Below are 27,152 nucleotides of genomic sequence, written 5' to 3'. Positions count from 1 at the left end.
CCTTTTCCCCTACACTTTTTTTTTTTTTTTTTTTTAAGTTATCTGCATTACTCAGATGGGTCTCTTAAATACTAGAGTCAAATAACTTCAACACAAATAATAATTGAGTCAGCTATATGCTGTATCCACACCTCAATGTATTTCTGCTAAGATGGGGAAACAACTATGAATAATATTGTTTCCAAAACCAATTTCTAAACAAATAGTTTTGTTTTAGAATTAAACAAACTCACTGACTCATGAACTTTCTGATCGGTTATCAGAAGCAAGCAATGATTAACAAAGAAACAGGATCTTCATCAAAATAATCTCAAGACTTCTCAACAGAGTTACCTTTTACTTGCATTATATTTTCAGCTTTGGTAGCAAAATATTTGTTATCAAGTCATACAGGAAGGTTATCATCTATTCATTTAGATATAACATACAGTTCAGGAACAACAGGTAAGCCCTGAAGCCATAAAAGTATTTTCATTACTAAAATCAGGCAATTAAACCAACAATTTACAGGGGGAAGAGCAATAGCTGAATTAAACATTGCAAATTGAAACCTTTGCTGGTAGTGAAAGGGGTTGATATTTTATTCTGAGATTGTACAGCTGTATTATTAAAATAAACAGCTGAAAGGTACATCTTATTATGAACCCTTTGGGCCTGATCCTTCCCTCCTTTGCATGCCTATTTGCACAAAACAAAAAACGGCCATTGGACACACCCTGAATAAACTAAACAAAGACCCTGTTGATGTTCTGGCCTTAGATTTACACACTTCCCAGGCTGTTGTCATCTTTTAGCACTTGTAGGCAAACTTGCCAAAGGACAAGTCAAATTCATGTGCCTTTCACCAAACATGCTGTTTTCTAGCTTAATGACTCCTAAAAGCAACAAGTCTGCATTTGCCCAGGCTGGGAGTAAGTTGTCCCAGATAGCGTTTTCTCTAATAAAAATCACTTATTTCAGCTTTAGGTGAGAATAGCTGCAATGCAACTTGAGTACAAGTTAGCAACAAGATGACAATGCTGCATTGTGAAATGCTGGAAGTTTATTTGGATAGTGAATGAACACGTGGTTGTGCAAGCGTCCGGCTCCATTACTGCTGGGGAAGCGAGGGGATTTGCGAGTGTGTGCGGAGAAGCCGCTTTTCATAATATCCCATGCTTTTCAATTACATCAGCACTTCGCATGCGAGCATTCAACCTACCCCAGCTACAATTAATCTTCAGCAAATGGGTCTTTTTGGAAGCCTAAAAATTGTTGTCAGACAGCGAAATAACTTAGCACCAAATTAATTTCCAGACAATGTTCTGTTTTGTCTAGAAACTGGCCAAGTTTTATTTTTGTGCCTAAAACCAATACTGCTTCATTGTTCTTGGTTGTCAGCCAGGTGGAGTTTTTCATATGTTGTGTTGAGTATCTTAGAGAGGGTGTTTGGGCTGGGGGAGGGAAATCACTGCTCAAGGATGCTAAGAGGTCATCTGCAGGATTTATAAGCAGCATATGGGCCTGACACATGTATGCCCTAAAGACTCCAGGCAGTAGCAAATGGCTCTACTTTCACCTGCTCTAACAGGACAACTGTTCAGAGTTTGCCTTGGAAATCTGCCAGCTGATGCAAATACACAAGTAGCTCCAGAATAGTCTCAAAACAGTCCTCTCATCATCCTGGTAGAGCTTCAGCTCTGCCAAGCCCATTTCCCTGGCCCTCCAGACCATTGCATTGAACTTCCCTTCAGTAAAAGCCTTGTCAATAGTGGTATAAAAGCTTCTTGCTGGGGAGGAATACTATACTTGCCAAGTGAACCAAGGTGTTTAAGAGCACAAGAGAAATCAGGAGTGGAAACAGAACTGTGAAGCCATTTTAAAGCTGCAAGACTTGGCCCTCAAGGAATCAGCTGGGAATAAGGGGCCCAAAGCTTTACGTTAAAGAGCTGTCCCTAAGCAAGAGCAGTATCTCTTTGGTTTGTAGCTCCCTCAAGAGCTCAGGATTTCCATGCAGAGCTTGAGGATACTCTTAACACTTGGTTTACCAGGCATTCCCCCATCAGGAGTGCTGGTTTAATTAGTTCCCTGACTGAATCCCTTAGCTGCTCCTGCCCAGTACCATCTCCCCACAGCTGCTGTCAAGGATGTGCACGAAAGCAGGGAATAAAGCTGACTGGGGTTAGAAATGTTTACTGCACCTACAGCTAACAGTCCATCAGAATATGAACTGTCTTCTGAAACCAAAGTAGTCTGTACCATTTCACCCATGCCTTATTCTGCTCTGTGTCTTGGTTCTTCTGTAAAAATATACAAAAAGTTTTTCTTAAAGTAGCTTGTATCATTGAAACTCCAGGAAGAATCAAGGAAAGCAAAGTGTAGTTTACCTAAATACCATATTTACTGCAAGGGACTTTGTCTTTGCAGTGATGATAGGAACACTCACGAGCTCCTAAGTGGCACATCCTACTGACTCTGAGTTTCTCATGCTGCCTCACACCATATGATTGACAGGCCCCAAACTTACCTAGTTTGTAAGACCATAATCCAGGATACCAAGAGCTGATAGATATATAGTTCAAAGCAATCCTAACGGTTTTAACAAAGTCAGATTTTTCCTCTAAGCTTAAGAGAAGAACGTTGCCAAGACAGAAATGACCTTTCGCTCTAAAGCTTAAGACTTCAAATATATTTTTCTAGGAGCAAGAGGAAGATGTTCTCAAAGGTACCATGACATCAGAGTACTCACTGTAGGAGGGTATGCCATAGGGCTGCCCTGGAGGAGGATAGGCAGTGTATGCAGCAGCCTGCTGGATTCCCGCGCTGTACTGAGTCTGTCCATATGTTGCCATTGTTGGGAAAGATGGGACTGTCACTATACGAGGATAATGTCTATGCAGAACAAGAAAACAGAAGATCTAAGGCAACAGTCACTGTACATGATCATCCAGAGCACATGCAGAACATTTCTAGGCATTTTGATAACATAATATCCAAAGTATTATGGTGAATATTTCGAGTACTCCGAACTGACAAGACTGGGACAAAAGTTGTTTCAGTATACGGCTCCTGATATGAGCTATTAAGATTAAGCTACCTAAATGCATGGGGACTTTAAAACTGTGCAAAATTTGTGCAAGTTAAAGAAATAAAATATAATCAACACTATAATTTGTCATGTTTCATTCTGAGTTTGCCAAAAAAACAAGTGTCATGGAAAACCTCTGACATTTCAACATATTCCTCCGTGGTCACTGATAAACACAATAATATTCAAACTGATAAGGTCTGGATTCCCAGGGATAGAAAAGTACAGTGTACAGTACCTCAAGCCTCTTTCACACCATATCTAACAAGATTAAGAACCAGTTACTTCATTGGGCCAGAGACATGCAGGGAAACAGGTGGATGGGCTTAAGGCAAATACTTTTTAAGGTGACAGAAGTCTGCACAAAATGGCTGTTCAGCAAAACACGGTTTTTAAATTACAGCACTTGGCACAAGCACTCACTTTGTGGAGTACAGATGGAGAGGACACTGTGGTGCTGCTTTGCTGCTGCTGCCGCCTGGAAAACAAAGTTAAAGGGTGTTAAGATTTTCATGATGTTCTGTTCTATGGCCACACTGATACCACTGCTTTTACCACTGCTGGTTTGAGAAAAATATACAGGAATTATAAGACTTTGTTTTTAGTGAATCTCAACAAATTGAAGTAGGTAAGAAAGTTATTCTCCACTTAACAACAAACAAATATTAAAAATACAACATTGTAAATCTCCTTAATTTTTTGAGTTAACTATAACCTACCTTACTGGCCTGCCAGCAGTCAAAATATTGAACCAGTAGAAAATATATCACACAGGTTATATGTCCAGGATGTCTTCCAATGCCAAACAGTTATGTCCTGCAACACTACCAAGAAAAATGTGCCACCATCTTTATTTAGAGATAAATTTAGGTTTAATTAATTAAAATTTTTTAAAATCTAAATTAAAACCTGAAAGTTGCCTGCAGATTGTACTGAAAACATCATACTTAAATGCCACCACAAGTATTAGGCAGGTTGCTTCCATAATGCCATCCAAATTTTGCTTCTTGGCTCCTGGCTGGAGCTGTTAGATGATATTACAGCACTATAAATGCCAAAACACCCTCACGATCATCAATAATGACATTAGGCACAACAGATTCAGGCTTCTCTATCTGCTGGCTGCATCAATGAACACACCAAACTAATTGCACAGAGTCTCCACGCAGGGAGAAATCAAGCATCGCATTGTCTGCTGATGGCAGCACCACCATCCTTGACACTGGATCCTGGCATCTATAGTGTAATTTGTTACGCAGGATAGGAAATACCACCCAAGCTCATGCAGATGATGATCTCTCAACTGCAGGTGCACATGCAGGGTGGAAAGGGAGATTCCTGCAGTGCCTCCGATGCCTGCACATTGCTACCGCCAGGCAGAAAACATCTGCAGTGCTGTCCCGTGCATCAACAGGAACGTACCCGCAACGCTGTAGATGCATTATCTTCAGTACAAAGTTGTTCAAAACAGCACCACCCCATTTGTTCAGCCATTTGTAAGTTGGCGAATTAAATATTTAAAGCATGTTTTATTTAATGAAATATGCAAATACATCTAAAGTCTAAATACATGCAAATAGTCCTATGGGTTTGAGTAACTTATTATGCTGTAAACCTGGAGAGAATGTCCAAAAAGATCTGATGTGCTCCCATATGAAATGCTTGTTCTTCCTGATTTAACTCATTTTTGAAATTGTTCTTTCCTACACAACCGTTTTTTCACAACGTTTTATATGGCTTTATCATTTTATAATATAACATGGAGATTACATCAAACTATTTTTAAAAATACAGTCATGTAATCTGATATCTTTTTAAACTAAATTTCATTAAAAATTTTTTATCTTTGTTCACTTGTTTATGGAAAAATCCCAATGGAGGTGCACGAGTTCTAAACAAAAACATTAATTACTAGATATTATTCTTTTTTTGAATATTAATTTATATGTCTACTATATGTAATAATACTGAAAATATTAATTACAAGATTATTTTTAATGGTAATTTGTATACTGCTTACTGTATATAATAACAACACTGACATTCTAAATTTCCTAAGAAACATAATACTGAGCTTAACAAGACAGCTGAATTTTCTAGGAAACAATAACATTTGATTAAAAGATGAAAACATCTAAAATGCACACTTTTTTCAAAGAGGAGGCCCTTTTTTCACAAACTTGAAATCTTCAGAGATAATTTTATTCAAAATTTTTAAAAATAATATCCATGTACTTCTTTCTCTTTTCTCCATTTGAAAATATATTGATGTAATTGCACATCTCATGATAAGCACCCATGAAAATAGCAGGCCAGACACCTACATGGACATCCACTTAAGTAAGTATTGCAACTAGACTTGCTAAAATTAAAACTGTACATGCAATACGAAGCATATATTTGTGTACATTTATTGTATTAAAAGCTCTGGCAGTCTGAGACTTGACGAACACACAAGTATTTTCAGGTTCTTCAAATTAACAAGAAGTATTTTCAAGGGAAAGTGCATAATCTTGGTAGCACATGAGATCATTCTGTAGAAAAATAACCATAATACTTCTACAAGAAACATATCAACATGAGCTGTCAGTAGCAAACTGGTGTCCAACAGTACAAGTGCTATGCTGGCTCTTATTTATATCCCATAATAACAAATAGTTGCTGCATTAAGAAGTTTACAAAACGATGAATTTAAAAATCATTTCTAGTTCTAATCTTTTCTGCAAACACGTACATTTCAAAGGATGTTTCCTTTAGATTGTTATCCCTTTGACTGCTCTTGTAGATAGGCAGTCACGATGTACGTGATTTAATCACGCAATTTCTAATGCCTTAGCAAACATGCAAGCAAAACACCTCCTTGGCTTCCAGGAGCCTATAAACAAAGGGTTAAACATGCTATTAAAACATAATAGCCAGTGCCTTTTGCTAACTCCGCTCCAACAGGAAGGCTGACAGATCCTGACCTCAGCAAACAATAGCTGGGATTGTACTAGCAAGAACTAGTTGAGCTGCATCACTTGCCAATAATTTTTTTAGCAGATTTTACATTCTTCTGTTTCCTTCACTGGAACAGTATGATGGGGGGAAGGAGGAGGAGAAGACCAGATAAATTTCCATCAGAGCCTCGACCACTGAAAGAATTTGTCCTTGGTACCTGCCAAATGTGAAACTTCAAACTATAGGCCAGCAGGGCTAACCATTTGGAGATGACAGCAATGATCTCAGAGCAATGCAGACCAGGGCACGGGCTGCTTTGGCAAAATGTTTTCTGGCTGCACGATACACGTTGGGCCTGGGAGCCCACATGCTCTGCACCCCAACAGCAGGAGCACAGCCACCGAAGCACAGGGCTCATGTTCATGCCACCAGTGGGGCTCTAGTGGGGTCCAAACACAAACTACCAGCTCTATAGGAAATATTTATACCTGCAATTACTCCAGTGGAGTAAACATGTGTGTGCACCTACTATACACAGATAGATATCCACATATAAAACATTTCTATTCCATTTGCATTCAAACCATGCTGAACTAAAGGATTCAGCCACAACTGGAGTGTCCACAAAAAAACACTCAAAAATCCCAGTTGCTCACTATACCGTAGAACTAATTGTTACAAGCAGAAGCCTTGCATGTGGTCAGTTCCCTTTGGTTATGTATATATTTACGCACTATGTTAAAGCCAGCAAACAGTAAGCAAAAGAGGCAGCCTACCTTCTATGTCATCTGGAGCTGTGGCATAAATGTTGGAAAGGTTAAGCTTCAGTCTTTCAGGGCACTCTCTATTTACAGTCAGGCTGGGTGGTATCACTAGATCTAGCATTTCCTTATACCTGAAGGAAAACAAAGGAAAAATATAATTTATTCATGAATTATACATGCTTACTAATGATTCATTTTTTTTTTCCCTAAGAGTATAAATATTAAAGCTGGTTACCTAAACCCAGGCTTCATATAAATTCCACATAATAACATTCACTAAAGTTTTCATCTCAGGGAAATGCTGAATTAAAATGAAGTACTTGCTCCCTTGGAGATTACACCCATCTGATTAATGCTTTCCCTTTCTTCCTGGATTTTGCCATACAAAAACCATATTTCCTTATCTCTCATATGCCATCTGAGCGAGAATATACACACCAGCATCCAGTGTGGCTCCAGAAAAGACTATAAAGGGCTGAAAATGAAGTTGAGGGCAGTTAACAGCATTATCTAGTCTTACAAGATAATGAGTTTAGTACTGGTGACAGGATCGGTTTTCCAGGGCACACTTAAACCAGGCACCTAACAACAATGTCCTGACCATTAGGTGGCAGTGATACGAGGACAGTGCCTTTCACATAAATAACCTCATCTGATTTAACCAAAAATTTCAAATGAACAATATACAGGACTCAAGCCTCCAAAAAAACACGTAATTGTTTGTATACGCACATGACCCACACTATTATGAAAGCTTATAAACTCCATTACACAAACAGTTCAGAAAAGAGAATGACTAAATAATTATTTCGGACCTTATGCACCCCATGAATAGGCCGATTAATTTAAATATCACCATTTTCAAGATGTGTCTAACACCTTTTCAGAAATGGGCTCCAAAGACACTTGCTTGAAATAGAGCTGTTTGCTGCCCTTGCTTTCCTTGGAAGTGTTGGATGGATACAAAATATCGCATTAAAGTGCATAGATTTGCATAACTGTGTTTGCAAGTTTGCAAAAAGACAGCGGGCTGAGTAAGGAAACTCTGTGCTACATTAGGTACCTGCACGGTGGCTTTTATGCAAGGCAGGTGTTCTGGACACCTTTACCCTCATAACGTTCTGCCCTTGTTTCCTGTGCAAGCAATGCCTGCAGCTGGCACTGTGAAGAACCCACTGGCCAAAGAAAACCTGAAGCTAAATTTGCCAATTCATTACATTCATTTTTTAAAAATATACACAATGCTATGGAAACGTATTTGAATTTTCTAAGCCTACACCGATGTATTTTGCAGGTTTTGGTTCAGGTCCAGAACAAATGATGAAAAGATGAGGACTCAAAGATGCTATGTCCTTCTTCGCTTTCTGCGGCCACGTAGATTATGTCCTCACTTTGGTCCCTTGGAGAATACTGGGGGGATTTAGAGCTCTTGGAGAAAAGTGTAACTGTGCTCTTGGACAGCGCAGGGCCTGAGAAAGAGTAGATGGGAGAGAGGGCATATGGTGGTGAGCGGATCCAAGGCATCTGGCTGCAGCCTGCCTGGGCTCCCCTTTGAACACGCTACCTGCAAAGGCAGCTGGCACACCCCTGCTGCCAGGCTGGGACCTATCCGAGCTGGACTATAAAGACAACAAATGGCACGGCAGCAACAGGCTGGGAGCAATCCATAGCACACCTAAAACAGCATGAAGTTAAAGGCAACGGCACACAAACCAGAGTTCCTGACACTGGGCTTCTGCAATACTAATCTACACACTTCTGTGAGAAGCAAAGAGGTTTGTTTTGATCTTCTGTTCAAATACCACTGTATGACTTTACCAGCTTTGAGAAACAGAGAACAATAAACCACATACTTTTCATCTGAACCTCTCTAATCACTTTCACAAAGCCTGCAAGTCCTTGTGAGGGAAGGTAAGTACTGTTAGCAAGTATTTTACCTGTAACTGAACAGCAAAGACCAAAGTTGGGTTCGTTTTCACTTTCCCCACCTAACAGCCGGGAAGGCACTCTGGCTAGGTAGAAAAAGCACCAATCCTCTGTGAATTTGCAGAGCTGCCAAAAATGCGTATGAAGTGGCACAATCATACACAACATCCGCAGCCCCAGTCCTTGTTTCTCCAAGTGGGATCTGAGCTCCTCTGGTCTGCCTCCCTTGGAAATCCACGTGGGCATATGCATTTTCACCACCAATGTAGCCTCAGGTCCAGAAGTCAGTAAAGGCTTCCTGATGACATGCCATGAAGGAGACCTTATGTCAGCAATGAATGACCAATAGGGTAGGTAAAGGCTTCCTGATGACATGCCATGAAGGAGACCTTATGTCAGCAGTGAATGATCAATAGGGTAGAAATATGGTACTCTGAATCCACACTTGTGAGATACATGCTCCCGAACTGCTGTGTGATATAGATCTGCTAAGAAAACAAGACTTGCATAAAAATCAGTGTTGCTTTGTCGCTGGAGGATCTTTGTTGCTAGAGGGCCTCAAAGAACTCCACTTCCAGATGCATCCCTGTAAGATGAACACCACTCCTGCCTCCCCCTCCCTGCCTGAGACACAGACACTAAAACACTGCAAGACAGAAGTGAAAAGGCAGGTGCACAAGGGCCACCAATAGTGCCCACAACCACTGTCCAGGCTAACCAACTGCCTGGAAATGCAACAAGGAGTCAGATTTGTACAAGGATACAAGAAGTAGTCCCTAGCTGTAAAAATTCCTCCCCAAGTGATTCCGTCTAATGGCAGAGCCAAAACAGCAATCCAGGTCTCCTGACCTAACTCTAAACAAAACACAGCCCATAACATTGAGTCCTAAGAGCACCAAAGCAAGCTATGCTCTAAACTGGTACCAGTAGATAGAAGCTTTACTGGAGCACGTGTGCATCCACTTCACTGGCAGTCTCAGGCACAGGGGAGGTAGGCAGATGCCTTGGAGCTACAGACTGTCAGGCAGTAAGGGATGGTCACGGCCCTTCTGCACACTCTGCTTATGCCAGAGTAAAAAGATTTTTCTCCTGAAACAGCTAATCTCCCTCTTTTACTGGTACAGCCAGGCTGCCACAGAGAAAGAGGTCAGGAACGCTTTTGTGGTGCTTGCTTCTCAGTGGGGAGGAACAAAGTCTCTCCTACAAGCAACTATGGCTCCTAAGGCTCTCTTAAAAGCAACAGGCTGGGTGGGGGCTCTTTTCCCAGAGGAATTACTCTATCCAAATCCATTGACACCAAATTAAATTTTGCTTGCATAGCTGAGAAGACAGGGTTCACTTTTATACCAGCTTTTCCTTTCCACTGTAAGTAGTGTCCAAATTTTTTCCCCCTTATTTCCTTAATGCTATACCTGAACGGAGGAAAAGCACTGCTGTCCCAGACCCTGCCAAGCTGGGGATATTCTGCGTTGTTTCTCAGATAACACATGCCCTTCAGCGTAATCCAAAATCCCATCATTCATGACACTGCCCAGACTGTTGCCAAGTGAAGGGGAGCAGATGTTTAAAGGGAAATGATTTTTTATAATGATTAATGCACTTTAATTACATCATTGTTCAGAGATTTCATTAGCTACTCTCTGACTGATGATTTTTCTGTTGGTTTTGTTCTCTTCACTTTTCTATTCACAGACACATCACACTTCCCTGTATTTGTCCTGTAATATTTTCCCTTTTTTTTTTTTTTTTCAGCATCCATTTTTCTTTAGAGCATGCATTAGTAGCATGTACAAACAGGTAACTCTTCACAGAAATCTGTCCGGTTGTGCGTGTCACGGACGTGTTTGCATTGTTAGTGCCTTTGCCTGTTTTGCACGCATCATTTACCAATTTGTTCACGTGCACTTCTCGCTTATGTACTTCTTCACAAAAGTTTCTGAAATTCCAGTTCTAACAATGGCAATCTACAGAAAATCTTCAGTAAAATAATGGAACTGGGATGGCTTTTAACACAGTAAATTACATTCTGGAGTGCAACTGATGAAAATATCAGGTCTTTGTTCACTTGCTTTTTAGAGCAAAACATTTTCTGGCTTAAGTAATGTACAGCAAATCAGTAATGAAGTTTGCTGAATATGAGCTTTTATTAAAACCAGTGATGGCAGCATCTAGTATGTTGGGCTGACAGACATCTGGAAGAGCTTTTGGCTTCTATGATTAAGAACCACCTTGTGTGAATTTGGTGCTCAGCTTTTCCATTAGAATCCCCTACTCAAAACCCCACATTTTGCCCTGAAAGTTAGCCCACAAAATCTCTGCTAAGAACAGAAACTTTTCTCTTTACTAACGTTGAGGAAGGAAAAAAGAAAAATAAAAGTCGTCTTCAGTCATTCTAAAGCTAGGAATGCCAAATAAAACATTTTAAGGTTTCAAATTTTTGATCAAGATGTTCGGGCAACCTACAAACCACATTTTCTTTTACAATGATGTTTTGAAGGCAGTGATTCCAGACCCCAACTCAAAACTCACAAACGTGTGCTGAAGATCAAACTACTGAGCAATCCCATCTCTCTCCAGCAACGTACTCAAAGATGAGCAGAAGTGCAGTGCTGAAGCAGGACTGAGTGTGCAGACAGTCAGCAAGGTGCCCTGGATACTGATAGTGATGAGAACTTGATGGATCATATTTTGAAAGGATGAAACAGGAAACCACCGTGACACTGTGGGCAGATGCAACCACACCACAGCTCTGCTCAGCACAGCTGAAAGGCCAGAAGGCACCAGCAAGAGATGAAGGAGACTCCTTCCAAAGCTTGGACCTCTGCTGCTCAGGCATAATTTACAGCATCTCTCAGTCCGCTCTAACTTGCTTTTGATATCCTCCTCACAGCTCACTAAAGGCATCATCTATGGGACCATGGGCATTTCCATCCCCACTGTGAAGGCAGCGGACTTGTTCCTGGGCGTCTGCGTATTTCACTTGTGTCTAGCCCATTTATGGGGTGAAAACACAGTATTCTGGCTTCAATACATATAACATCATGAAGTGGAACAAATGTTCAAAACAGCACTTCCAGAGCATTTTCAGTAAATAAGACACTTGTGCATTAAGTAGTACTGGGGTAAATTCAATGGCCAAGTGATGAAGAGATTTCAAAGGGAATGTATGCAAGGAAGAGCATTCTCCCTGTAACAACAGCAGTCTGTAGGAGAGTATTTGAGCAACAGGCGATTGATGGTACAGTTCAGAAAGGACATATCAGGAGCAAAAGACAGTATAGGGGGAAAAAAGCTGGAATTATTGTGGAAAAAATAAACAAGCTCTGCATTTGTCATCAGTGAAGGAATTGATGAGTTAGGAGCACCACAGAATGAAGCAGGTGTGAAACGATAGACAGAACTCCAACCCTCAAGAAAAACCTGCCAGATCCTGCAATGGGAAAGACAAGATACTTCAAGGGAGTAAGAAATTGCAAGGAGAGTCTGTCCATGAGGGGACAGGCAAATCTAAAAATTAAACTTTCTGAAAAAACTCCAGGCGGTGATCGTCTCAAGAATTTTTACTTGTGTCTGGCTAGAGGCCAAATACAAGCTTAAACCACTAGATCTTCCTAAACGTACACATACGCCAACATGGAGCCCTAGGCACAAGTGATACAAGCCAAGTCCTCTGCTTTTAGCTTGGCTGGGAAGGGGAGGCACAGACAGAGCTTGCAGTCTAATTGCAAGAGTAACATTTTTGTCTTGCTTCCATGACTTTATCTGGTTTTAATTACGTGATCAACTGCTTTCACCTTATTCTCTTCAAAAAACGGTGCAGATTACTAAGTAGAAACAGCAACTTCATGACTCCAGTGCTACCCATAATAAAAAAGAAGATAGTCTCCTTCCCCATCTTGTTTCAGAAGTGAATTCCTAAAGGGTAACTGCCAAAAAAAGTAAAGATGGCTTTGTCAATCTCTGATTCAAAGAAAACAAACAAACAAAAGCTCAATCCTAAAAAGTTTGTCTTTTCTTCATTCCTAGAAAATACGAGATTTATTGTCATTTTTTTCCACAGGGGTAACATTTTCAACAGTATCTGCTATATCTCATTAATTTTCATTGGGAATTAAGACTTCTAGTGTTTTAATTCCTTGGGAAGCATGGCAGCTTAGCCAGCTTTGCCAGAACTAACTTATTGCAAAACTACATTCCCCATTTTATTCCACTCCTGCACAAAAAGAGGAATCATTCATAAGCAGGGAAAATGCTATTATCTTGCAGCCACCTTCCAGGTGGTATAATAATAGAGAATATCCCATACGGAAGCTTTTGGCTACTTCTATCCACACATTTCAAAAGCAGAGGAAAGTAATTTCATTTCCTCTGTCAGTACATTCCTTCTCGCACTGTTAGGACGTTTTCTGTCCATTATAATAGATCCTTTGTTCCCTCCATTTCAAGAACTCAAAAATACTTCAGCAGGTGAAAACTACAACACTATTTTCTCTTTTATAGTGAATCTCAGCTCATCCATAAGTACATCTGATCGATGTATGCCAGAAAGGCCTGAACAGGCACAAAATTAAACCTGAGCTGGCATAAATGCTCATGTACAAGTACTGACAGTACAGCCGCGATGACAAGATATCCTTTCAAGGTGACCTGCAGGGCAGCATGCCTCAGGCTGGTTTTATTCCTGAGAGCTGCCTTTCGCTGATGTAATCGGACAATAAAAGCAGCAGTACTTGTCTGGATTTATCATTGCCCAGCCCATTCCAGACAGAAAAAGCAAGAGGACTCATAGTAGTACAGCTTGTAGCATAGCATCTGGAGGTGGGGGTACATAGTTGCATTATTCTCCAGCACAGAATATCTCAGGCTAAGGATTAAACCAAGAGGAACAACAGAAAAGTTGTGACAGAGAGGCAAGGGACAAAGCACATCAGACTGAAATCAGCAATTAAATGAGGTAGTAGTGAGGCTGCTCCAGATGACAGGCACACAGCTAACCCTTCCTGCACATGCTCATCAGATTGAGTCAAGTACGAGAGATGAGAAAAAAAAAATAGGTGAGAAAGAAGGAGCTGGGAGGAGTATTGGCTAAACTCAATCCCACAGCAAGGAACATCTTCCTTTCAACTGAAGCAGGATGCCACTTGCTTTCTGAAAGAGCTGAGGAGAAAGCCCCACCTGAGCAGTGCCTGTGTGGCTCAGAGAAAGCTGGGCAAGAGGCTGCACACAGAGCATGGGGACATCCAAGCTCCTCTTGGCCAGAGCACAGGGGTCTCAAGCTGTGCTTCTTCACATCCCCTCATCGCTCCCCGGTGTACATATTGTCACCCAGTTTCTAAGTCTTGCTGTTGGTCTTCTGAAACATTCATCTTTTGTTTAGTCCAGCACTGTTATAGCTGGCCATGAGGTTACATTAAAAAGAGCTACAACTCCAACAAAGCAGTTTAAACAAACAAACAAAAAACCTCAACACAAAAACAACCACACCAAAACTTGAAAAAGAGCACAAGCATTCAAGTAAGACCTGGATCACAAATAGGTTTGTTAATTCAGTAGTCAAATGGAAAACTTTTCACAGAGAAAAACAGCCCTTCCTTTTCCATATTAATTCCATGTACATCTAAAATGATTCACTTCACATTAAAAAAAAGTAGTGGTTTGGGTTTACATTAAGATTTCAAATTAATTTTTCTTTTTTAAATGTGTTAATTCTAAACAATTTTAAGAAAAATAACTGAGAAAACAACAAAACAGACAATTTCTGTCACACTTCTGAAACAACTATTGTTTAAAATACCCAAAGTATTCAAACCGCTTTAAAATCCTTGCCCACGTGGTTTTCTTGTTTTGTTTTAAATGAGACAGTCTTTTTGACTGAAATTTTACTTTCACTGGAAGTTTTCTGTCTTGCTTTAACCCATAGACTAGAGTGTAAAAAACAGATGAAAAATCCCATCTCATGAATTTTTGAGCTAACTTCATTTTTTTTTTTTTTTAAGGAAAGCCTGCCTTAAGATTTTTGAGTGCTTGAGACTTGCAAAAATAATTGCATGCCTTGTTTCCCTGGAAGTCCTGAATTTCCAGCAGCTTTGGCTTGCTTCACCAGGCTTCATCACCTGCTATTCTAGATTGCTTTTCAATATTTTTTTTTAAAAAAACCCAAAGTTTCTTTCTTGTCTCAGACCTGTTGATTTAAATAAAAGCAGGCTGTCTTCATATAAATAAATGTTCTTCCTACTCCTAGCAAGGCTTCACTACTCCGTTTTCCAGGTGCTCTTTCCTCGATCCCCACACTGCAGACACAGAGCAATATTGAGAAGAGAAGGTGGGCTGGTCTGGGCTGTGATCCCCCTCTGAATTTCCTGCAATTAACTCGGGAAGAGATTGAAGGAAGATAGACCAGAGGAAGCATCAGCATTTTCTGGTTGAGCAGTCCAATGCAAAGGGGATTCAGCGCACGTGCAAACAAACAAGCCGAGCTACCTTCCCTGTTTTTCACGAAGGCTCAGTCTGAAAGGTAGCTTGAAAATGCAAAGGGAGCTAATGATGGGGTTTGGCCACAAACTTTCAATCTGGCACCCTAACCAGGAAACATGCTATATAATTGCTTTGAGTCACTGGGTATTTGAAAATTAATTTCAACACTAGTATTTCACTTAGAATAAGTCAAAATGAGAAAGCTGAATTTTTTCCGAATGCCTTTTTTTGTCTATTGAACCTGTTTGCTCAACCGAGCAACATTTGCAAAAGATCTTCTTATTTGCCAAAGAATAAAGTTACTCAGCTGTCTTACTGTCAAGTACTACACAGAAAAGTCTAAGTCGGTAAAGAAACACTACGAGCTTATGGCCTACAGTCATTTGAAAAATGAAATTGTATGTGTACACACACAAATGTACATATATAATCTCTTTCAGTGTCTGCATTTCTCTTTGACATGCACAAGCTTTTTAATCCCACTACACTTCTTCCTATTCAGATCCCCCAAGCGCACTAGGGCTGCATGCGGCCGCAGAAAACCACTCTGGCAGCTCCAGCTGCAGAATCATGGCCCATAACGCACAACAACTGCCTCCAAAGATGGAGCTTCACAAACCAGGTACTGTAGGGTCCGGCTCATGAGACTTATTTGTCACTACTTAGGCACCTCTTTCTGCTCTAAAGAACTATGCTTTTTATCCATTCTCCTCAGAATCACAAGGCCTAAAAATTCATTTAAATGTAAATCACAAAAATATGACTTAAGAAAAACTAAGATTTGGAATGAGGAAGCAACAGCTGATAAGATATTCATGCTGAAATCATCTGGGTTCTGTCACGGGAGTGTGTAAGATTGTGTTTTGTCTTGCAGCCTACTCGTTACTTTTACGTCAAGTCACTGATTTCGTCTTGCTTTGAAATTTATAGGAAAAGGAGCTCTGAGAAACTAAGTCATCTACAATTCTTGAACAACACTAAACCTCCACAGAGAAGAAAAACAAAAGAAAACAAGTTACTCCTTCCACAAATTCTGCAGCATTCAGGATCAGCAGAGTTGTGGGGTTTGTGGGATGGGACCACAGAAAGGACGCTCGCGGGCAGCAGCGCGCTCCCCCGTGCGCTCCATGCAAGAAGAGATGAAAGCTGTTACTCTGCTTGCTGTACCGCGGGAGCTATCTACATGCAACTGCAGAAAAACTATAGACTTAACTGCACCAAAAGGAGCACAATTCTGACATGGAATGAGGAAAAACTTTGACGTTCTAACTTACCTCTTCACTGGGATAAGTATGTATTTGGCAGGGGGTTTAGCAGGCAGGTGGCTAACTCACAGAGGGAAGCAAAACAAAAGGGAAGCCCAAACAGGTCACAACCAGAATAGTAATTTCTGTCAAACCTGTGAGAATTTATCAGAGTGTTCTCAACAACGCTGATCCGTAAGTGGGAGAAATGCTGAAACTATCATACTTGTTTCTTAAAATGCCAGAGTTTTCCAGCCATGAAGCTGTCTCCTCAGACAGAAAGACAAGAAAGATTCCTTCTGTTGCCCAGAATCTTCCTTTGAGCATGCTCCCCCACATCTACGTTAGTGGCTCACTTCCACTTTTGCCACCTTGGGACTAGTACTAAAGTACTACTTTTACGCTCTTTCTTCTCTCAATGATTTTTTTAATTGCTTCTTGCCAGTAGGGTTTGAACCTGAATTTTGGTTTGTTGTTTTTCAACAGTTGTCTGCTTTATGCATGCCACGGTGACGAAGGAGTAGCATTTATGCTTGGACATGAAGCTCTGGTCTTATCAGCAGGAAATTCATTCTCAGGAGTGAACAACTCTGTGCATGTTTACATAGCTGAGGCCTTATTTTATAAAACATATTAATACATTGTAACATAAAGCAATTACACAAGCAAAATTAAGCAGCCAGAAACTACTTCAGCTCTACCAGAGCAAGAAAAAGTAGAGACAACGAAGCACTAAATATTACAGAACCACATCTGCTCCAAAAGGTAGTGAAAAAGTACAAGCAGAAAACAGAGCTTCCCTTTCCCACCCATAGAGCCTTGGGTACACCTGCCCAGACTCCAGCGGCCAAGTCGCAGTATGGCCTGAGAGAACCTATTTTCAGGTAATAATTTGTGTAAAGCTATATGTTCAACACCGCGGGTAATAATTCCTGCAAAACTATATTTAACGCAGCAGGGCAAGTCAAAGCAGTCACTGTGAGTCACGGAGGGCTCAGAAGGACATGCACCATGCAAACAGCACACAGAAGCCATCACCAGACAGGCCTGAAGCAGCAGAGCCCTGCTGCAGCAGCTATGGCTGCTGGCTGAACACATCTATGGGTTATGGGGCAACAGTAATTCTCTCACCACAAACACAACTCATTTCAAGCCATGTGTCCCACCTCAGGAGCCTTTCATTCTGTTTCAGTTTGAGCTGACCATTAGCAGTGACTTCCATTTTTCCTTCTGCTAGTCAGCAGTCAAGGGAAGGGAGAGAGGAGCTGGATATTTTCTTAACACTGAGAGAAACAAAGATGGTCTCACACAGTGAAAGTTGGCCATTAGCTGGAACGAGTGCCAAAGGGAAACATTTTCCAGGAAGTCTAGTGCCGGATGGCGTTACCTTGGGGAGAGGAGCACTGGCTGCAGGGAGCATTGGCAGCTGTCCTTCTCCGCAGATGGATGGCTTCATGTTGTTGTGGATTTAAATGTGCATAGTTACCTATAAACATTTATACCAGCCAGATCCTAAGGAAGAACTCCTGATTCAAAGGGTAGCAATGCATCATTCATGAAGTTTCCACAGAAAAAGGAACATACCAGAAAATACTTGCCCACAGTAGTTGAGAGGCAACGCTCTTAAAATCCACAGGTAACTGTGTGAGGGAAAGCGTGGTGGTCACATGGGGACAGTTCTCCCAGAGGACACAGTAAGAACAAATTAGTTCTGCCATAGAGAAACAGCAGATCAACCCCTAGTCTGAGACTCAAAGTCTGGAGTTTTCTCCCCACTCTGCCCCTGGTAACTCAGTTGATCCCTAGGCAAGTCCTTTATGCCACTACTGTGCTTCCTGACCCCTGTGTGCCTTACCTACAGAGACTGCAGGACAAGCATTCCTCTTCTGGATATGTGAAGCACTGACCAGTGCAATGGTGTCCTACTCTCAGTGGGACCTCCAGGTACTGCTGTACTAAATAAACAGCAACAACAACATATATATATATAAACTGCAGTTTATCTTGCAGTAACGCAAAGCAACTTCTACTCAGTTCTTCCAATGTGGAAAGCACTTTGTGGTCCTGTGACTGGACCACGTCAGACCCAGCACTGCTACCACCACTGCATTAATAGCAGGACATTTCAGAAAAACATGCTTTAATGTCTTGAGCACATTAGCGTCCACAGGCAAGACATGTGAAAAATTATCCTGAAATATCATAATTTCATGGACAGATAGAAGGAGACATGGACCTGTTTTACCCCTGGTATCAGTCAAGCATGCATTGACCCAGTTTGTACTGGCCTGGATATCTTCACCAGTTATACTTACCTTTGCAGCTAGATCATGTGCATGATCAAGGAAAACAAGATGGGCTGAATAATCCAGACTCCTTTAGAAGGCCCTGACCAAGCCCTGCCAGAAGGATGTCGTGGACAGCGTTAGCTGCCCCTGTGCACTGAGGCCTTAGATGCTGTAGGGCTGGCAGCTGCCCCTACAAACACCAATGTGGTGCAGTATAAAGGTGCACGGTGCCACAAGGCTGAGTCTGACACCAACTAGGGAGAACTGTGTGTAGCTGCTGAAAGAGACAACTGAGAATTGCAGTTCTAGTTTTGCTCCAAGCTCTGTCACTAACAGATTGGGTAAGTTTCTCAGGACTACATTAAGGCCTCTGTAAAACTGGGGAAATATAGTATAAACTGCCAATTAAGCTCTTTTTAGGGGCTGGAAAGTACTCTGAAATCTTCAGGTGAAATCTGTTACATCATTGCAGTATCAATATCCATGCCAATGAATAATGACCATCCTGAACATGAGACAGCCTAGGAGGAGGTGAGGCACGAGAGTTGTCCTTCAGGGCATGTTCTCTCACTCATTTTTGGTCCAAAAGTTCTCCATTCCCAGACTATGAGAATTTCTTCACCCTTTTGATTTACTCCTTAAATCTGTCAGAGTCCTGCAGTGGCTCCAACAACCCAGTGAGAAAGGTAAGGCTGCCCCTTTATAACAGGCCTGTGTCAGCACCTCCATTCTCAGCCTGTAAAGGAGTAGCGTTCAGGGAATAATAATTCAAACAGAGCTATGGGAAAAGAACTATGAAATGTAAGTTAGTAAAAGGACCTTGGATGTGAGGGAAAAGTCTAGCATAACAGTACAAGTGAGGCCAGAGTGAGAATGACGTACCCTCTCCTTGGTTAAATCCCCCAAGTCAAACTTTCTCTGACCAGAGAAGACAGCAGCGAGGAAGGTCTTTTGTACGTGTAGAAGGTTAAAAGCATCTTTCTTTAATTGGGACTCTCTCCTCCCCGCTCCTGCCCTCAGTGAGGGAAGGGAAGACTATCTCATCCGTCTGCAGGAATAAGCCAAGGAAGACAGTTTTCAAGGATTCTGAAGCAACAAATGCCTATGCTTTATATCTTTAGTACACTGCTTAATCTATTTAAGAAGCATATTGATAAAGGAAAACACAATGTTCTAAATGCAATTGATGCCCTACATACCAAAAGGAAATGCAACAAAGTCTTCTCTAAAACTGAAGACACTGTCTTAAGAAACTGGAAGTATAATATAATTTAACAATGTGTCTGAAAACCCTGTACTGCTTTGGCTTGGTCTCATAGTCTGGAATTTAAGCAGCTTCCTAACCACCCTTCAGCTCCTCATATTTAAGAAAAAAAAAAAAGATTTAAAAAAATAAATCTTTGTGGTAGTCCATTAATACACAGGAAGGAGAACAAAAACTCTAACCCCCTGCCCAGGGTGGCTTCCCTAATTGCTTCTCTTTGCCTGATAGATTTTTGGGTTAGAGTTTTCAGGGCAAGGGAAGGGGACAGGTTTTTCTTCTTCATTTTGGATTTTCCTTGCTGTGGTCTTAAAGCATCACTAAATCAGAACTTGTGATTCCCAAGTATTGCCGATTAAGCATGTCTGTGGCAGCAGTGGGACACAAGCCCTGCTACCTGGTCTGAGGGCAGTTTGCCTGCCAGGGTGATGGATTCACCCTGAGGCTCAACACTGTGCAGGTGGGAAGAACCCTCTCTCGTCCCGCTTCTGCAAAATTGGGACAGCACGTTTAATAACAAAGCTTTCCCTTTCCCTAGTGAAAGGGAAAGCCACCCTTCAACTCTGCTGTCTCGCTCTGCTTAGCGATAAAACGGGAACGACGGCGATAAGCCTATGAGATTTCCAAACGTAACTGCTCTATTAGCACAAAGGTTTATGGAAGTACCAGATTCACAAAGTTTAGAGCACTCTGTGATCAACAGTGAATTTCTGGCTGGATCATCTTCAAATACGTTGAGTCAAACCACTTAAGCCTAATAATGTAAAAAGAGCTGCTTCCTTCCTCTTGATCCTGCTTAATGCACTCTTCCTCAGGAACGCTGTAGACAAAGCTGGTACAGCACTAACAGTTGCTATAGAGAGCCCTACAAACACAGGTGCTTGTTCATCACCACTTAACCCTGAAGCTGTTTTCCAAGTGCATGGGCTGAATGTACAGCCGATTTGCTCCTGAATTATGAAATCCAATTGTACTCTGATGTACTTTCTCTGTTTTGGTTTGAAATAAGTCAGGCTACCAATCTGGATTTAGTAAATATTGTGGCTAAATATATCGAATTTATAAACTTCTAACATTCACAATCTCTTCTCTTTGTTTGAAAAGAGCAGAGGGTGATCTTGGAAAAGAGGCTATCATTCAGCAAAACTTCAAAAAGTTATCCTTCCCTCCTCTTGTTCACTGATATAATTAAAACTGTCTTTTTTTGCCTCTTTTGACTCTCAATAAAAGTCAAATGTCGATACTAATAATGACTATTAACCTCAAACAATCTGAAGAATGAAATGTTTCCTAGAGGTTACAGCCTGAAAGTCAAATGTTTTCATTCCCAGCTCTGACACTAACTCATTGGCCATACACAGCACATCTCCTTTGCCCATTCCCTATTATAGGGCTGTTAAAGGTTTATTTAACTTGAAAGCAAGCAGTTCTGCACGCCAGTAATTCCTGGTTACTGGAACCTGGGTACCTGCATATGCAAGTGCTAGCTTTTCGTCTGCCCATACAAATACAGAAAGGTTTGTGCTGTCATTACTGGCAACTATGTAAGCATACCAGATATGCATTTTTACAGCACTGAGCTCCTCTCCTGATTTTAAAAACACAAGAAAAAGTAATTGTTTAGATTAAGGTCTTCAAGAATCTGTGTGAAATGTGTAGAAGTTAACTCTGCGGGTAAATATTTCTGTAGTAAAAGTTGGTTACTTCATCAGTAGGAATAAAAAAATTGTAAATTTTTTTGTTCCTGTATCTCTAACTTGAAGGTTCAAAAGGGATATTCTGAATCAGGAGACACAGGCTGATGACGGGAGTTTATAGATAAAAGTTAAGCAGAGCAGACTTCTCATTTTAAAAAGCTACAGTATAGCAGTAAGCAAGTAACAAACTAATTGCTGCATATCTTGGGGATGTTAGGAGAAAAAAAAAAGACAACTAATCAAAAGCAATGCTTGAGCAATAACTACACTTTGACTTGTCACTCATGACAATTAACAGTGTGGAAACAGCCAAGGGGAGAAGGAGCTTACTCAGAGCAAATGTTCACATGGTGTTTCCCTTGGTATTTACTCCATTAATATTTCGTTTCAGTGAATATTTGAAAGTCAGGCTAAAATAACAACACAGAAATAACAAATGGGACAGTCTGATTCACTTTGTGGGTTCAGGTGGGCTGAGGTCTGACTTCCCAAGAGTTTTGGTACGACAATAGGCTGAAGCTTTTTCTTTAAGTCCAGATGAAAGCTAACCTGGACCCAAGATCCCAAAGCTGTTAGCATCAGGTTTATTTTGAAGACAGAGGGAAGGGACTTTTACAGGGATGACCAGAGGATATTATCAAACAAAGACAAGTTATGGAGCACCTTTGCAGAGATTCTGCCAGCCAGTCACCACAGGGCAGTACGGAAGTGAAAATAACAAATGACAAATGCACCAACTCAATTCCACTCACACAAATGTCCTTGTTTTCCTTTGCAAAGTCTGATCTGATAAAGAAAAACACTTCCTGAAACTGCCATTTTATGCTATTAAACAGGCCTCAAATGACTTACCGAAGTACAGAGGGACACTGACATTTGAACTGCAGGAGTTTTGTTTTCTGTCTTGTTTTTCCCCCCCCCGTGACTATTGCATTTGAATAACTGGAATTTTTAAAATCCCTTTTCCTCCTTTCACCATGATGTAATGCAACTGTTGCACAAGACTAACAATGTAGAGCTACTGCCGCTGGAACCAAGTTTGGCACAAAGAGAGATTAAGGTTGGCACCAAACACGATGATCTTTAAAATAAATTTGGCAGACACACTGAAAAGGTTTGCCACTGCTGCCATAAACAGCGTACAGAGCAGTAAATGGAAAAGTGCTGAAAGAGATCACGGTTTTGTTACTGGAATAAAGACGTGGATTAGCTAACCACTTAATCTAGCACCTACTTACATACGAAAACTGAAGAGTTTTACAACAGCATGTCAAACTTAAGGGCAGCAGCAGGGACCAAAGTGTAACATAACAGTGCCTTTCATACGTCCATCACACCACACTGAGCCTACAAAACCCACTACCCATGAGCCAGGAGAACCTCTGTGCACAACTGCAAGTTCCATTACATTATTCAAAGAAAAATACTTGATCCGTACAAGAACACATCTGTCTCAACATATTTCTCTTTCCAGTACTTTTCAGTTATGCTTTCCTGGGAGGGAATTTGCTCCTACTCAGTGATGCTGGAGCAAAGCTCTGGAAAGAGATGTGTATGCGTATTTTTCTTTTTTAAATGCAGATGGAACGGAGAAGAGAAATGCCAGTTTTCTTCACTGTATCCCTCTCCTGGCTTGGACTGAAAGAGCGTGGGCTGATTTTCTCTGCTCTATATAAGGGTCTGATGATTTGTGATATGGACATCTGCCTGCAACTGGACAGATGCCACCAGCTTATTTCACACACACGACTAGAGACAGCCATGTAATAGCAGCATTTTTCAATTGCTACTAATTCTTTTAAACTCATTACTTCTAGCAGAAAAACTCCATATTCTGTCCCGAACTTCCCCAAATTTTAAAACTCTGTAAGCACTAACTCTCAAAAAAGGAACCACCTTCACCAGGCAGATAAAAGTCAGAAGTATGTGAGGCACCATAGCAGCTTTTTGCCAATCTGATTAGCACTAAAACATGCAAGAACATTCAAAACAGATTTCAAATGATTTATCTGACCCTCAGTAGTAACATTGCACTTTCATAAATGTAGCAACAAGCACTCTTAATGGGATATCCAACACGGTGTTTGTGTGCAGAGGCATCTAAAAGTTAAAGCCTCCTGTTGCAATTTACTTAGGCATAGATGAAATGCAAGAATTGGTTTAAAGGTGAAAACTTGACCTTTTTTTTTCCCCCTGATACCCAAAAATCAAACTGAAAAAAATAGGATCTGATTACTACGACCTAACTTTTTCTCTGACAGCTTCAAATTCTTCAAAAAAACCTGTCAAATCTGAAAACTGAGGACAACTTTAAATGACCATAAACCGTGGTATCTTTACTGGAAGATGTTTACTACTTGAATGACAAAACTATCATTTTAAAGCCCACTTTGTTTCACTAAAGAGCAGTTTCCTCCTATCATGTTATATACCACTTACCCTTGGGATTACCAGTCCAACTCTCAAGAAGCTACTCTGCAATACAGTTCATCACCTCTGAGGCTGCCTGTCAACAGCAACTGCTCAAGCACAATGCCAAAGCAGGGGACTGCTGTGAACGCAAGAGTGCTGAGATTTAAAACAGCAACAGAGATGACTGCTTCGTTTACAGGACTGCAAGGCAGCTCAAGAAAATTTCTGGCAGGTACAGAAAATGGCAACTACCTAGAGTTCATTCAAATAATCTAAAAAAAGAGTTTTATCATCCATACAGATTAGGAAATCCAGTTGCAAGTAAGAGCCACCTTTAGCTTCTTGGATATCTGAGAATAAGCTTACATGTGCCATTAAGAAGGTGACTGCCTTTGACTTAAAACTTAGATTTGATCTGCAATATCCCTAGCTTAAAGGTAAATTTCTCTCACATGCATGGGACTTCAAAGGCCCTCAACCTTTCACAGACCAAAAGAGTAGGCTGACAGCCTGGTTCAAGAGCTGATGTGTTTCCTGACATTGGATTAACTTCAGCTCATTGCCTTCAGCAGTTTCTCTCTGACACTGTTATGGAATAACTTGTACAACAGACAAAAGAATCAAAATAATTTCCTCCCTCCAGCTACTACAGGATGGCGAAGATATGACCAATTCACTCAAAAGCAGCATGCGAAGATGCTCTTGTTGACTCCCACTGTTTGCAGCAGCGAGCTATCAAAAAAACCCAAGAACCCCCCCCAAAATACTGTGCAAAATATCTGAATGCAGTGCTTGGGCCCCAAAGAAAATACAGCAGCTGACCTCTTTTCCCTCTTTCCAGAAATGTAGTCCTAGTAACGCAAGTGAAAAACAAGAAAAAAGGCGAGTGTGCCTAATTTCAGGGGTTTTTTTTACTAGTGCATATACAGGAGTAAAACGAAATTTGGAGTAAAGGGGTTTGAGCTCAGACAAATTACAATACTACATGAATTTCCCTGAACTACTAATTAGAGAGTCACCTTAAAATACTAACACCAATAAAACTGCAATTAGGAAAAAAATTTACTTTTTTCTCAGTGGAATTGTCAGAAATGGCAAATCTAATGCCATAGTCCAGTGGCTAGGGCTGTCATTAGGGAGATTTGGGTTCAGTTCTGTCAGCCACAGGTTTCCAGTTACCAGAGTATTTTACAAAGCCAACTCATAGTTAACCTGCTTGCCTCTATTTCCCTTCTCTATAAAGTAGGGATTACTGCATTTTTCCACTTCTGAGCATGCTGAGCTCCAAACCATAAAGATAAAGCGCTGCACTCAGGTAAGTCGGTACAAGGGTGTGAGGGTGAAAACTATACAAATGCCAAAGACAAAAAAGCAACCCTACACCTACTAAAAATGCCATGAAATTGGCATATTTCTGACTTTTCCTTGCTACTTCACAACCTTTCTCTGCTGTTCTGCCAATGCAGAGAGTAGACATGGTCTGCAGTTGTCAATATTGTTCAGAAGTGTAAGTCTCGCATTCCTATTTTCTCCTAGACCACATAACATCTCTCTTCCTTCCTACACCAAACTTTTGCATGGCTGAAGTCTCCTTTAACTCACATTTGGCTGCGTAACTCTTATCGCAGTCACTCTATCCCAGTTGCTTCTACCCCCAAGCAATAGGTGCTAGGTATGTTGTGCATCTTCTGTTAGCACGTCCTGCCATGGTTCACATTAAGCATAACCAATCTGCTAACCCCTGGACAGCTGCTGGTTTTACAGGCTGTCATCACAAAGACTGCCTGTGTGCCTGCTTGGAGGATTATGATTCTTTAGGAGCCCAGCAACTGAATTCATTCTGTTCGGCTGCAAATTTAAGGACGGAATTGAAACACTACAATTCAAGAGAATCAGCTTCACGTAGTTTAGCATCTCTTCACAAACTAGGATTGGGACTCATCTAACATCTTAACATCCCACATCTTCCACTTGTAACATAGTTCCTGAAGGTCAACAGGGTGCATTTTCAGCAATAGATGCAGAGTAAATGGGTGCAACAAAAATCCCAAACGGCAAGCTTTCACAAGAGAGGACAGCCTGTCCCAGAACTTCTCTCTCTAAAACTGGTCTAGAAACTACCTCCTTAGTGTGTATGTGAGGAAAGTGGAAGCTGAGAGACACAAAAATCTGTGAGAAAAACAAAACAAAACAGGAGAATGTGTCACAAACAAGTAAAAAACCTTCTAGGACACGGACCTGAGAAAAGCCTTTTGAAATGTTATAGAGTACTACTGAAAAACACGATCTGTTTCTTTCCGTGCACTGCAGAAAAAAACCACACACCACAAAAACTTTCAGTACAATTTGTAAACAAACAAAACAAGTTTCTGCTAGAATTACACTCCATTTCACTCTATCACGGGACTGTTCACAAGAACAACTGTCCACAAGTTTCTGGCTTGCTGGGGAAAAGGTTAACAACATCCAATTGAAAAAGACAACTTTTTCCTTGTTCTGTCACATACCACTCTGCCAGTAAATATGTGGGACAAATACTTTGAAAAGCATGTACACACACCCTAAACAAAAATCCAAGTTTTAAGGGCAACAGCCTGACACAGAGCTATAAGAGTTAAGATTTTTCTCAAAGCTAAGTATACATTTTTTCAATACAAGTAGCTGAATCATGGATATTTTAGAGTAGTTTATTAAGCATGATACAGCATATCTCCTCAGCTCTACAAAATGTGTCCAGTGCTGTACAAAGCATTAAAAAGCATTTAAATTTGGAACTTGACAGCATCCACTGGCACAGCAGAGGAATCGAGAGAACTAACCTAACAGCTGTCTTGAAACACAACAGATTTATACCATGAGTTTAGTCATTTAACTGTAGTTATCCGACTTACATCAGAACACAACATGAGTAGTTGCAGTCTCTGGACTAATGAAATATACGGCGATACCTGAAATACACCCTCCTGACTCCAGGCTGCTGAAGTTAGTTACGTTCCTTCTTCGTGGAAGCATTCAATTTTGGTTAATACAAAAGTGCAGGCGAAGAAAAAAGCCAAATAAAGGCTACATACAAGTCAGT

At 40.9% G+C, this 27,152-nt stretch overlaps 1 protein-coding gene across 1 annotated transcript in view; it reads right to left on the bottom strand.

Moving 5' to 3' along the window:
- Positions 1-27,152, bottom strand: part of EYA2 (EYA transcriptional coactivator and phosphatase 2) — a 99,824-nt gene that overhangs the window by 50,577 nt on the left and 22,095 nt on the right. The window contains exons 2-4 of the mRNA XM_086622701.1: positions 6,780-6,902; positions 3,491-3,535; positions 2,729-2,871 (exon numbers count right to left, since the gene is read on the bottom strand). Of these exons, the coding sequence (XP_086478827.1) occupies positions 2,729-2,871; positions 3,491-3,535; positions 6,780-6,902 (311 nt within the window). The remainder of the gene's footprint in view (positions 1-2,728; positions 2,872-3,490; positions 3,536-6,779; positions 6,903-27,152) is intronic.

The sequence above is a fragment of the Tauraco erythrolophus genome, chromosome 18, assembly GCF_009769465.1.
Source record: "Tauraco erythrolophus isolate bTauEry1 chromosome 18, bTauEry1.pri, whole genome shotgun sequence".
Taxonomy (NCBI): Eukaryota; Metazoa; Chordata; class Aves; order Musophagiformes; family Musophagidae; genus Tauraco; species Tauraco erythrolophus.
Note: the sequence above shows the minus strand (reverse complement) of the source record. Positions and strands in the feature narration are given on the sequence as shown.